This window comes from Serinus canaria, chromosome Z (genome assembly GCF_022539315.1).
Source record: "Serinus canaria isolate serCan28SL12 chromosome Z, serCan2020, whole genome shotgun sequence".
Classification (NCBI taxonomy): Eukaryota; Metazoa; Chordata; class Aves; order Passeriformes; family Fringillidae; genus Serinus; species Serinus canaria.
Genome location: NC_066343.1, coordinates 58,901,724 through 58,916,251, shown reverse-complemented (window position 1 = coordinate 58,916,251; position 14,528 = coordinate 58,901,724). Strand labels below are relative to the sequence as shown.

At 38.1% G+C, this 14,528-nt stretch overlaps 1 protein-coding gene across 1 annotated transcript in view; it reads right to left on the bottom strand.

Annotated features, from left to right (window-relative positions):
- The window catches only part of LOC103821092 (chondroitin sulfate proteoglycan 4-like), a 32,909-nt gene that overhangs the window by 16,444 nt on the left and 1,937 nt on the right, over positions 1-14,528 (bottom strand). The window contains 5 exon segments of the mRNA XM_050987370.1: positions 3,295-3,497; positions 9,389-9,565; positions 10,358-10,656; positions 10,659-10,833; positions 11,689-14,528. Coding sequence (XP_050843327.1) covers positions 3,295-3,497; positions 9,389-9,565; positions 10,358-10,656; positions 10,659-10,833; positions 11,689-14,528 — 3,694 coding nt within the window.

The following is a 14,528-nucleotide window of genomic DNA, read 5'->3' as shown; positions in this document are numbered from 1 at the left end:
AATTAGAATTAAATAAATTTATAATGCAATTAACACATTCCCCAGGAAGAACTACTATTCAGCAAAAGCCAGACACCCCTTAGATGTATATCAGCAAGAGTGCCCCTTCTTCTCTTTCTTCACTGACTCAGTGGAGCTGAAATCTAGTTAAACTTGGGGAGAAAATTACTCCAAAATTTCCAACTCCATTTATGTCTTAGGAGGGTCCAAAGCACTTAGAGCAGTCACATTTTGGCAAAGAAGGAATTTGGGGAGAAAGGTAACTTGAATGTTCCTTCATTTTGTTTTATATTTAAAGGTCTGAGTAAACTCTCGGGTTGTTTTCTTAGCCTCTTCGCTGTACTTCAGCTTTGCTGAAGAAGGTATGTTGTCACAGCTTAAACTATTTCAGAGGTTATGTGTACTCATAATAAATGCACATTTTTCCCTTTAATCTTAGGACCTGTATGTACTTTGGCACAAGCAATAGCAAAATACCTCCAGGAGTCTGAGTGGATTCCTGTAAAAATACATATCTCAGAACTGACAGGCTGCTTTTAAGCAGAGGTTCTCCAGGTTGTTCAATTAGGTAAAAAAGACCCAAAAAAAGTGAACCATTAACTGTTGCAAAGAATTACCATGCTCTCATATTTGCTTTGCCCAATTTAGCCATAAGATATTGCTACAAGAATATAGATACTAAAAGCTAGAGAGTACCCCATACTTTCTTGTAAAGACCATCATACTTTGCCTAACTATAAATTAACATATCAGAAGAATCAAATATGTGTCTGAGATTGCAGTTAAAAATACACCTAGGAAATGCTCTTATATTAGCAAGGCAGCTGAAGCAGCTCTAGAAGATCTAAACATATTGTTTTTATTTTAAAATTTTTTATTTTCTGATATATTTTAATAAAAAAGAACCGGTTGTTTATTAAAAAAAGCATCTGGGAGTCTACTATATGTACTAAGTTGAAAAAACACCCTAAACAAACCTGCTTATTCAACCTCACTTGCTTTTTTGGCTAAGGTCAACTGCTTGATAGACACAGACATTTTGTCATCAGCAGTCAGGAACAGAACTCCATCTTGAAGTTCTGATTGGGTGGAGCATTTATCATTTTATCACAATTAATTTTTTTAAATGTGTCTGATCAGAGGTGATTAAAAGGACATCAGAAAGAGGGTTTATAAAAGCTGCACTGAGAAGCACAAAGATTTCAGAACCAACAAGAGTTCAATTTATTACTGCCCTAAGAAAAACACTGTGTGAGGGTTTAAGGGCAGGGCCCATACTGCAAAAGTGAGAGGGGAGAACCCCAGAGTGAAGCAAGAGTGAAAAAGAGAAGGAATTCTTATGCTGAAAGAGAGGTACAGAAAAGGAAAAGTCTGTTCTAGTTTTGCATTTATGCTAGTGATAGAACAATTAGGGATTATGAAGGAAAGAAATAAAAATCCAAGGGGAAAACATGAGAGCAAAGAGGAAGGTTTGCAACTCACACCACAGCATAATGTAACTTATAAGGCTGAGCAATGCGAAGGGAAAATTCTGAGGTTTAATTTAGAGGCATAAAAGCAATGTATACTAGTACTTTCACTGGCAGTAAAAAAGAACACTGAGAATGAAGTCATTGCCACGTACTACAGGTGTAAAAAATGTATAGTGCCATGAGGAGTAGCCAGAGGATGGAAGAGTTGCCTCAGCCAAGAAGAACTTGCTCTTCCCTTTGGAAAGGGTTCAAGTGAGTAGGAAGAGTAGATGGGGGTACTTCCAAGAGGAGACAAAGTAGCCAGCACTCATTGTAAAACTGACGACAAGGAACAGAGGAAACACAGAGAAAAGGAATAAAAAGCTGAATGACAGCAACAACATAAGGAAAGGCCCCAGGTATAAGAAAAGGTCCCAGGTAAGGCTGGAGGCAATAAGATGGGAGTAACAACTACATTTCCAGCAACAGGTCAAGATGGAGAAGGGAAGAAAACCACTGACCATGAAATGCAAAGAAGCAAAATGATGAGAGTACTTTGTGAAGCACTGGAGACCATATGGTTGAGCAGAGCCAGAGCAGCTGCAAGACCTGACACACAACCTGGGTAATTTTATGTTACAAATTTACGTTACACTCCATTCACTGGAAAACAAAATTTTCTGTTCTTTTCACTTTTATTAATCAAGATTCACTCTCCAAGTTTTGCCCTTTTTGGAACACAGAGCAGATCACATTTACCACTGTCCTACCATCACAGGGCTTCTTACATGTCAAAGTCTCTCTTGTACCAATTTAAATAGCTTGGCTCACTTTTATCATGCTCTTGACCTTTTATTTCCTGACCAAATTATTTGAGCAAGACACTTACAGCTCATCAGCAGCTGACTGTAAAGCAATTTCAACAACACATATGCACCTTGCAAGACAGTGCATCATAAGGCAGAGTACTTCAGCCTCATGAAGACACAGCACAAATCTGGAGTGACTGCTGCACCCAAGGGAGCACTGGAACTCCAGCCTGCCTCAGGGCTGCCAGCAGAGCAGTGTATCTCTTCTATCTTCATCCCAAAACAACAATTTATTCCTTCTGTAGCATCTCCATTCCTCTTTCAACTGAGGCAAGTAGTAATACAACTGGAGCAGGAAACAGGTAGCTATCACCCTGTGAAAGCCCTGCCTCTTCTGGCTGGAACCCCACTGGGAAGTTCTTTACTGTGGCTTCCCACTGCTGCCACTCAAGGATGCATGAAGCTGTCCTGACTTCTTTTACTCCCCACACGTTCTCCCAAATGAAAAAACCCCAATCTCTAGCTCTGGACAACAGGAGAAAGAGTCAATGTTTACAGTTTAATTCTTCCAGAACCTGAAAGGGACACCAACATCACACAGATGAACCATAACTTCATCATCCATCACTGCACTATGGCAGGTATCTGTGAGACTGCTGGTCCATGAACAGCTCTGCACTGTAGCAAGACAGAAAAGCTTCAGGAAATTTTCGATCACAGCAGTCAAAAAAATGGATTTCCTATCTCTGAAAGGTGCATGGAAATGTTCCCCTACTGCAAAATTGCTGTGAGAAAGAAGGCTGCTATCTAATGAACCACAAGAACACCAAGGTTTCCCAGTGAGCACACATTTAAGTAGACATCAGACATTTTGTTTAGTTTTTGAGATAATGTATAACCAGTGTATAATACTTCACATAACCAGTGTTCCAAAATCTTTGTGACATTACAATGGGATCTTTAATGGATTATAAGCACAAATATACTGAATAGGAGCACTACTCTGGTATCAGATGTGGTATTTTTGAAATCACATACCATTGTGTACAAATACCAGCTGCCCTTTAATTATATGAGCCTGGGTAAAAGTAAGGATGCTCTTGTTTGGAGAAAATGTCAGAGCCAAGTGTCTATTGCTAGGTGGAGTAACATAATACACCAGTTCTGATGGTGAAGAGTCCTTGTCTTCTACACAGAGTTCATCAATAGTTATTTCTGTGACTGAACCCACCCAGACCTAGAAAAGCAAAAATAATTTTAAAAATAAATAAAGAAAGAAAATGCATACAAAATAAAACTGGGACAACAGGAAACGAGGGGCAGGAATGAATGACACATGACTCCAAGAAAAAGGAAGAATAAAGATTTGTGCTGTGCAACACTTGGAGCTATAATAAGTTTCCTAACTATCCATCCAAATCTCTGATCACAGACTGACATAGCTCATCTTGGCAAATAGTCTGCAAAATACAAGACCTTGAAATAATGCAAGCAAACACACCCTACACTAGTCAAGAATTTCAGACAGTTGGAGCACAAGTGCTCTAAATTCTTAGAAACATAACAAAAATTGTATTATGATAACTGAGTCAAGGAGCTGCTTTCCAACACATACACATGAATATTAGTGTCATGTATTTCACAGCAGGTAAGGCACTGAATATGTTCTACTTTCACCAGCAGAAAAGATGAAAGAAAAACAGCCTGGGGACAGCACAAACTCTAATACAAATGGAACACTTCTTGTAGCTGCACTATTTTATTCTAGCAAAATGCACTGAAGGCCCTTTTTTAGTGCACTAAAAAGCCCAGAGACGCTCAGTCAGAGCACTCAGGGAGATGAAACAACCAATGCCTCCAACAAGCTGCCTACCATTTTGTAAGGTTACAATTGCAGAAAAATAGTTAAGTAGTTTTCAGAAAGATGGTATAAAATCCATTATTTACTTCTGGTAAATCTAAAGCTGGAGCACATTATAAGTCTAATTCCAGAAGAAAGCCATGAGATTGATAAATGGACTGGAGCACCTCTTCTATGAAGTCAGGCTGGGAAAATGGGGGCTGTTCAGCCTGGAGAAGAGAGGGTTGTGTGGAACCCTCACAGACACCTTCCAGTATCTGAAGGGCCTACAGGGAAGCTGGAGTGGGATTCTCTGACTGGAACTGAAGTGACAGGGCAAGAAGGAATGGGTATACACCGCAAGAGGGGAACTTTAGTTAGGTATTAGGACGAATTCTTTACTGTGAGGGTGGTGAGATACTGGAACAGGTTGCCCAAGGAGGTTATGGATTCCCAAATTCCAGCAGCGTTCAAAGCCAGGTTGGATAAGGCTTCAAGCAGCCTGGTCTAGTGGGAGCTGCTCCTGCCCACAGAAGGGGGATTTGGGACTAGATGATCTTTAAGGTCCATTATTTCAAGCAGAAAGGACTGCTCTCTGGGCTTCATTCCTATCTGACCGGATAATTTCTTGTTTGGAAAGGATAAGCAATGGCCCATGTTATTCTTCATCTCTGCTGTATATATCTGGAAGCACAGACAGAGGTGCTAACAAAGAAAAATACATATTTATCTCAACATGAAGTGAAATTTCTAAAATATTCACTACATCAATACCAATTATTTCCATACACAATTCATAACAGAGAGTAAAATCTTAAGAGCCTAAACCTTTAAATACCTCAACTTGAGCTTCAAAACACATTGCATCATTCCCTCCTCTCTTCCTAGGGTCTATGGTAATTTCTATGGTAAGAAATAACCAACAATTAATAAATATCTAGTAGTAACATCACACCAAATGGTTGAAGGGGACAAATGATCCTTAACAAAGAGCATTTTACCTCTGCCAAAGCCAAAAAATCAGCAATCACAATTCACGAAGTATTAATTCTACTTTTTAACATGAACCATGAAAGAAAACCTTTTAAGAGACTGAAATTCATGCCACCACACTTCAATAAAGGAAAGATTTCATTCTACATTGTGTCACAAAATATGTGCCATGGAAAAAGAGATACTAAAGAAAAGTTTGATTTTTTTTTCTAATCAGAAGAAGTTTGAGAAGTAAGTTTATAATAGAGAATACCTTTCAACTAGCAAATAGTTATTTTCTCCCCTGAAATATGAATTTTGCTGTAATGTAATCATTAATATTAAATTTTGATAAAGAATTACACTTATGGCAGAGAATGACAAATAACAGCACAGGGTGACTTAGGGAGTGGCAACAAATAAGCTTCTCAGTGTCACAGGTTTTGTATTGAGACCTTTTAATTTGTCTCAGTAGCACTTGCGTAGATTATTCTATGAAGAAAACACATACAGAATATGAAAAAACATAAGAAATTATAATGGACACATGTTATTACAAATTACTCACTAAGTTTCAAATTATTTTCCTTACTAAAGGAAAAAAGAATTAAAATATCTAATTATAGAAAAACATTTTTTCTGTCAGTATTTAATTCTGTTGTCCCAGCACACTACCACTTAATGCTTTTAAGTACTGTGCACGGCCTGCAACATGATCCTTGAAGAGTGAAAGGAGATCTAAGAGCTGAAAAGAACTATAGGGAAGCAAACACTGAGGACACACCAAGAATGTTACAAGCATATTATTTTTCATATCTGAGATCAAAATCTCCTTGAAGAGCACCATGAAAACTGTATCTGAACTTCCAAGATGTAGCATGACACTGATTTTTCATTGCCTAACATATTCCACAGGCAGAGTCCAAAAGAAAGTTCATGACCTTGCTGATGTAAAATAATTTATTCTGCTCTACTTACAGGACTCAGCTCATCAGAATCTCATTGCATGCCACATATTCTACCAGGCAGTCTGTATTCACATTTTAACACTCTAGAGAGCAATTTAGAGAAAATAACAAAAATAATCAGTTTAAATTTGTGCATTTTTAAAAAAATCTAATTCTAGGAAAATATAGCCCTCTTGTGGCAACAGAATACATTCATTTCATAGGATTGCCACCCATGTATTTAAACACATATAACTGCAGCATGTAATGCCAGAACCAGGATTTTTTTCAAAACATCCTTTTTCCTTCATCCATTCCCATTCCAGGAAAAAAAAAGTCCATGGAACCTGTGGAAATTTCAAGAAATTATATCTAAAATGCTGATAATTTAAGTTTCTAAGTAAAAATACATCTCACAAATGTGTTGCAATAGAAAGGATTTAAATTAAATGCACTACAGAAGTTTTCAGGACAGTAAAAATTTCTGTATCTCAGATATTATGTCATAAATTCTTAGCGGGGGTGTGGGGGGGGGGAACCAAAAACCAAAACACCTTAAACCTCATTTACTTCTGCTTCCTAGAAAAAAAACAGAGAAAAATTCCCAAAATGGTTGGATGTCTGTCACCCTGAAACTCCCCCCATGGCGCTCATAATGTTGACAGCCACAGACAAGGCTGTTTGAAGAAGGGATGTTATGGTTGTCTCTGAAGTGAGGAAGCTAGAGCTACACTCATTCAGCATGTGTGCACACACCCAACAGTTACTTGCGTTTGGACAGAAGCCCATGACAAAGGCATAAGTTAACTTCCATATGCCCACCCCAACATCACTGGCCACATAATGCACCTCTTCACATAAGCTACTTCTCAGCAGCAGATGCCATATCCTAGCCTATATTTTTAATTATTCAGCATTTCTTTCTGACTAGTTATATTGTGACCTGCCAAATTTCTGAGGTCCTAAACTTCAGTCAACTCCAACAGTTCTACTGGACTTCAGTTTTCACAGTACTTGTCAGTCATTTTATACTTTGTACATTTCCAACCTTACAAAATAGATAAAAGAGCTACTGAGTTTTTAAAAGCAACATTGTCTGTTATTCAGTATCTACCACCAGCAATGTTCATTATGAGCACAGACTGTTTGGCTGAACATGGAGTCAGCCACCATCACCCTACACAGGAATGCCCATCTCATCTCAATATTTAGAAGGACTAAGCAAAACCCATTTTCTTCCATCCACTGTAAGATGTGCAAGTTTGATTCAAGGAAGAATCATCTCAGCATATTCCTCCCAGCAGAAAACTTGACTGCCAAATTTGTTTTAGATTGCACATGAATCCACCACATGTGTACATATTGGGAGCCACTCTCAAGAGATACAAACTTGATTTTTCAACAATAGCTTGTGCTTGATTAGCAAAACCACAGGCACAAATGCAGCATCCTGGTTTTAGTACACAGACTGCCTCCCCAGTAGAGAGCACCAGCTCTGGGTAGGTGAAGCTTTGTTAACTCTGCTCTTGGGAAGCCTAGATTCACAGATGTTTTTAGAAAAATCCATAAGCTGCATTGCAGTGCAATACACAGCCTTAGGTCTATTAATAGACTGCAATTCCAGCAGTTCAATGCCAACAGTTTAATGCCAGCAATGCACCAGAACAGAGACCCCAAAAAACTTGGCTGAAGATGGTGCTCTCTTCTCTGTGACTAGACAAAGATTTCTGCCTGCTGTGCTGATGTCTGTAGAGTACCACTGTAATTACTTTAACCACAGAAGATTTTGCTCTGTGCCACCCAAATGTTTGTTAATGCAGTCTGCCCTTCTGCCAGCAGTCTCTGCACAGGGCAGGCTATCTTCTGTTGTGGGCATCTGCAGGTTATCTGCTTTCACTGTGAAGTTGTACAATACTTCCACTACAGCTAGTTAAAAAATTATGTATTTTCTCATATGAAAATATGTGAAATATACAACTCAAGGTTACCATCATCTTTACAGTAATACACTCTCCCTCTCCAACACACAATTAACTACCTAAAATTAAATGCATGTTTTGGTACCACCAATTTATAAACTGCAACATAGAGAATAGGGAATGATTGCAGCTTCAAAATGTCCTGCACATCTTCTTTCAAGCCTATTCCTAAATACCTTCTCCACCTTAATGTCTTCCACCTGGTTTACTGTGACCGCTTAGCTGACCATGTTTATTTCATCCTGATTTTTGGAGTCACTTAATTTGTTTTTACTCATCAGACCTCAGACTTAAAGTCTTTACATGTGGGGGGCTTTTTGGGCACAGTGTCTTTACTAAAATGGTTTTCATTATTGACTGCTATCATAACACAAACAAATACTATATAAATATGTCCTGGTTTAAACACCATTAAAAAAAATTAATTAATTAATCAATCTAAAAGTGCACTGAAACTGAAATGACAGTAGTCACTTCTGTAGTGGTAGATAACTTTTCAAGGATCTGTAGCTTATAAAGTCAGCTGTGGTTATTAAGAGCTAAAGGTAGCTTTAGCTAAAGGTAACTTTCAAATTTTCTTCAGGATTTCCTGGGGATAAGGCAGTTAGAAAAAGTTAACGTGTTTTTTCTTAACTCACAGTATCACACTGCGATTCTCTGAAGTAATAATTTTAGTGACTAGACTAATATTTTGATGACCCTAGATTTCCACACATTGCATCATATTATTTGCAACTTCTTAAAAGGGAACTACTCCTGTTTTTGTAAGAAATAACCAACACATAATAAATTCTCTCTTGTCCCATCCTACCGGACAAGAGAGAATTTATTATGTGTATATCCAGACAAGAGCAGGCGGTAGACTGTACCTCAGCAGGTCTGACCTTTTAGGGCACTTCATGGCAAGAGGCATAGGGTTGGAAGGCTGTGCAAAAACAATAGTGAAAAGCTGGCATTCTCATCATCACTATTCTTAGTACTTTTCTAACTATCAAGTACATGTTTATTAACAGCCCTCAAGACGCCTCAGCAAACAACACAAAAATGTAACAAACATCCAGGTGCAAGCCATCCACCCTCACAAGCCCTACATCAGTCCAAGAGACCTCATACAAGTTTAAGATTAAAAGAATGTTCATTTAGCCATCTAGATGAACTTTACAACAGCCAAAAGAGTTCTCCATGTTTAAAATCTTCCTAAATACAAATAATCTCTGTACTGGCTCCTTTCATTAGCATTAATTTCTCTAAATCCAAGGACTACTACATATATACTACATACTGACTATCCTACCAGATACAAACCTAATAGTCTGTTAATGAAGGTTCATTAAATGGCATCAGAATTAATGGAATGAATTCTAACACTTTAACAGGTTGACATACCTACCTGAAGAATTCTGTTTACTTTTACAAAAGGAGCTTCATCATTTACTGCAGTAACAGTTACAAACACAGTTCGGGGTAAACTCTGTTTCCACAACTCTGTGTTATTTACTATCACAGTAAAACTGTCCATCAGTTCTTCACTGTCATCATGAACATAGTAGGTTAATTCTTGGTCCACCTGAAAGATATAACAAGCTGAAAAACTGAAGAGGCTAGAAGAAAATAAATGTCCCATTGAAAAACATCCTAGTCATGACTCTCTGTATTTATTGCATGAACATTTTATTTATGCTATAATATCAGATTGTACCTCTATCTTTGCTCCATTCACAACAGTAAATTTTACTGCTTATCTGTCCATTCAAGATATTCTAGTCAGAATATCTTGCCAGTCTTGGCATTCTTTCCTTCCTCCTGAAGGAAAAATGGAAATCCAACCCCACTATATGTAACAACATTTCCTAGAATCTATAAACTGAACACAGTGCTAGATGGTGACCCATGATACCATCTTGCTTCTTGGAGAAGAATGACTGAAAATTAGCACATTGGGCATATAGTGGCTATCTGTAAGCAAATAAATTACCTCAAAATATTACTATTTTTCCCGCTTTTCTACTTGCTAAATCTACATAGCACTTTCTTTGGTCTTTTCAAAATACACCCACAGTCTCACATTTCCAGAGTATCTACAACTCTGCCTGAATGTGAGTGGTTCATCAGTCTACCGTGGCTGCAGTACATTAGTCTGTGTCTATAGTGCCATCAAGGAAGTGATGTGGTTCACCACAACAAGGCATCCTCCCTCCCAACTCCAAATGACCAGATGGAAAAAAATAGAAAGATCTTTAACTCAAGGCCAGGATAAAGCTCAAACTCCTGTATCTCACTAACTCTCACAAAATCCCACAGCTTTTAGCAAAGCAAATAATTAATCAAGACTACGTCTAAGAAGATCTAAAGGTATTACCTGTTTTCTGGTAAATGTGGCTAACTTTATTATTTCTCCAGGAACACGAGAGTTTTCAACATACCCATGTTTTGGCTGCTCTGTTAAAATGAATTCACAGCTGAGTTCTGCAAAGTGTCTACTAGAAATTTTTAGATAGTCTTCCACCAGGGTTCTTGAGTCCCCTTCAAATACTGTGATGTTCCGTACTTCCAGTGGAATCATTCTGGGGATGATGTCTACAGAGATCTCTATTCCACTCACTGTTCTGATACCATTGGTCACATCCAGAAAAAAATGGTCATCTAGTTGGTCAGAACTGTCTGCACATACTGAACTTTGCCCTCGTCGACATCCTGCTGTGTGAAGCTCAAAGATGGCCTTTGGTCAGAACTGAAAGAATTTTCTTCTGAGGAAAACTTCTGAATGCATCCGTGTACTGGAAGCTGCCTTACTGTGAACACAATCTCAGATGGAGGACTATTTTCATGAACAACCTTCAATTTAAGAACATATCCCAAAATTATTCAAATGGAATTATTCAATGGGAGAAATTCTATAATTCTCTTCTGAATTTTTAATTTTTAATTCTGGGATTGTCTGCCTAACTAAACCGGCACTTTTTAGTAGGTTTACACAGTTCCCAAAGCAATACAATACTTTAAGCAGACACATGTTAAATAAAGGTTGCATGGGAGCCATTTTGTAACCCCAAATATGTTTTGTAAGTTTTTAAAAGGAACACACTGCATAATTAACTACTGGCCTCACATCTAGAGATACCTGCCTGAAACAAGGAACTCAGGATTTCAGCAACGGGCAGCCAGAGCCCTCTCGTGGTGGTTACTGGAAGGCTACGCACAAAAATTGGGCAGAGAAGAATTAATAAAAAAGAAACAGCCTCAAGTTTGTGACTTATTTTTTTAAAATTTTGGATATCACTCTCAAACAATTTTAACTGAGCTAGCTCCAAATTCAAACAAACAACTTTCATCCTTCACATTTCCCACTAGCTCAATTAAGAGCATTACACGAAATACAAATAATTGTTACACCTAAAACAAATATATACATGCAGAATCTCCAAATGATAATTTTCTTATGCTCCAATATGTAACAAAGTCAAAGACTATGGGGAGTATTTTCTTTAACGCAATCCGTTTTCCTTCCTAAAAATGGAAGCTTGCTTGTGTCAATCTCTCCTGAACTAACCACCCAGAATGCAGTCATATTAGTAGTAATCAAAAGGAGTTAAAGAAGAGAAAACACAAACTAAAGACACTGCCAATGGCTGAAAAAACTGAGGAAAACTTAGTACAAGACTGGAGGAATGGACAACACAGTTAACATACTTGCAGTTTTCCTTTACTGATTTTCACTGGTTTTCCTTCTTCAACCAAGAGATTGTTTTTGTTCACAATCCTTGGTGGCTGCTGATGACTTTCCAAATACACGCGAACCTGTAGCCCAGCATCCAGATGGACATCTCCAGCATGGACTGTAAAGTTAAATTCTTCAATAAGGTTGTTGCTGTCATCATGTCTGTAGGTCACATGTCCTTTTATCAGATCAAGCTGAGTAAAGGAATCCTTTAATACATTATTCACATATATTCTTCCATATGCTGGGAAAGAGAGTATCTTGTATGTAAGCTCATGATCATTTCTTATGTCTTGGTTTGTCGTAGCACTGAGCTTAGCTGTTGAAACAGTTTCTTCTTTTCCTTTTTGAACCAACAATCCTGTATTATTTGCCAACATAACATAAGGATCAGTGGCATTAACTTCCAAAAGCAAGGAGGTATAGTGCTTGCCATCTGTCACAAAAAGCACAAAACGCCCAAAATCTGCACCATGGTGTACAAACAGAACTTGCTTTCGCTCCAGGTCCACTTGTTTGAATTGGTAGAGTCTACGCAAAGTATCATTTGTTAGCACCAAGTCCCCATTGGAAATACCATGTCTGGTATATAGAAGCTGTCCATCATCAAAATCAGAATCAGGATCATGATAGCAAAGATCTGCCAAAGTTAATAATCGCTGCCCATTTCTCACTATGTCAAATATCCTATCAACTATGCGAACTGGCTTCTCATCATTCTTCAGCTGGACAGTAATATAGAATCTGATTTCTACTGACAAAGGTTCTACTTCTGGATCAAAGTTTGCCCCCTTTCCTGACTCTTTGCTGTAAGCTTTGACAAGAAGCTCATCAAACATGGTCTCAGAATCATCATGCACATACATAAGGCACTTATCAGTTATATCTTCATTAGTGAAAGTTGTAAGATTGTCATTATTCTCACATGAACCAGAAAAATTAGTAAGTTTTAATTTCCCATGCTTAGGAAACTGTGTAACTTCATATTGGAAAGTTTTACTATCTGGTGTTTGCACAAATAGCTTTGTGCTTGTTATTAATTGTCCTTCCCCTTCAATAACATTAAGGCCATTGTTAGTCAAAATAATATTTCTGAAATCTGATTTGATGTAGACTTCAAAGTCATAGAAATTAGAATCCAGATACTTTGTAGAAATGAGGAATCTAAATGAATCATGGTCTTCATGGTACTGGCTGATTAATTCATATGCCACTCTTTGATCAGTAATATCTTTCTGGCTAAAGACTGAACCTTTTTTCAAAGGCTGGTCATTAAGCAGTATCTGTCCACTCTTTGGTAGGGACAGAAGTTTAAAATGAAGCTCATCTTCAGGTATTTCTAGATCTGCAATCACAGCAAACAGATTATCAGAATTCAAGTACTTCTTTTTTGGTTTTTCAATTTTTAGAGGAGCAAGTTTCAATAAATTGTACCTTAACCATTTCACCCTGATTGGAAATGTGTGCTCTTCACTGATTTTGTTTCCTATGCTAACTTTGAACTTAAATTGGTCAGTAATGTTTTCCAGATGAATGTCTTTAAAAGTGCTACAGTACCTCACCCGGCTGCGCTGAAGAGAGCGTTGAGAAAAAGAGCTGACTTGCTTCCATATCCCCCTTGAATGCTGTCTTTGGACCTGACCAAAGTGAGATGGCTCTGTGATCTCGTACCGTATCTCCAGTTCCTGGAGGATAACATTTGTTTCAACTGCCAGATGCCTGGGTCTTATAAGAGCTGCAACACCTTGGAGGAGATTTATTCCTGAGTTGTTGACAACTCTGTAATCCAAAGGAACTGCCATAACACGTAAGAAAACAGTGTTGCTCACCTTCTCACCATCACTTGCCCTGAGAACAATCCTTGAGTTCCGGACACCAGTGTGGACAAAGAAAACAGTGCCTTTGTCTAAATCCTCACAAGAAAAAGTAGTGATAGCTTTTCCAGGATGCCTTGAATTTTCTAAAAATCCTGCATCTGCATTCAGATTTCCAAGCACTGAAAGTCTGAGACCCACAGAGTCTGTATCGTCATCTAGAACTTTTATCAGGTCATTAGTCAAACATTTCTTTGAGTCCTCTGAGAGAAGAAGCAAGTTTCCCTTAGGAAGTATCTCAGGTGCATCATTTACTGGAGTAACAGTAATGCTAAACATATGCTGCTCATTTCCTTCCAAATATGGAGACACAATCTTCTCACTGCTGGCAGAAATGGAGAAATTAAAATAATCTGAAGTGACCTCAGAGCCATCATGGACGTATAGAATCTTCCCTTGCCACACATCCTGAATAGTAAATGTATTTACCTCCTGCAATGGTTCAACATTCAGTTTCAAGTGCCCATGAGAGGCTGGTTTCTTTATATCAAAAAGAATTTGTGACTGATTAATTCCTAATTTCTCAAAGTCTAAGTTAACTTTAATATGCTTAGATTCAAGTGAAGCTTGTTCACCCTCTAGCACAATCAAGTTACTCAGAACTAAAAGGTGGCTTTTGTCTTCCTTGCCCAGAGAAATCGAGCTTTCATGGGAAATGGCAAATACAGGAGCTGCTTTTGGAGGAGGGCTCTTTTCAGCCATCTCTAAAGAAAGATTTGTTTTAAAAGAACTTGGCATTTCAGCTTCGCATCCAGCTGAAATGTCCTTAGTTACTACAACATTCTTCAGTGATTTCTTTTCTGAGTTGATTTTCAGGTTCCTTAAACAGCCTTTGAAGGATCCTCCTCTGGCATATTTCCTAGATACTGAGATTAACTTCATCACTTCCGATCGTATGCTGTCATCTACGCCACCTACAAAGAAAGATCCCTTCAGAA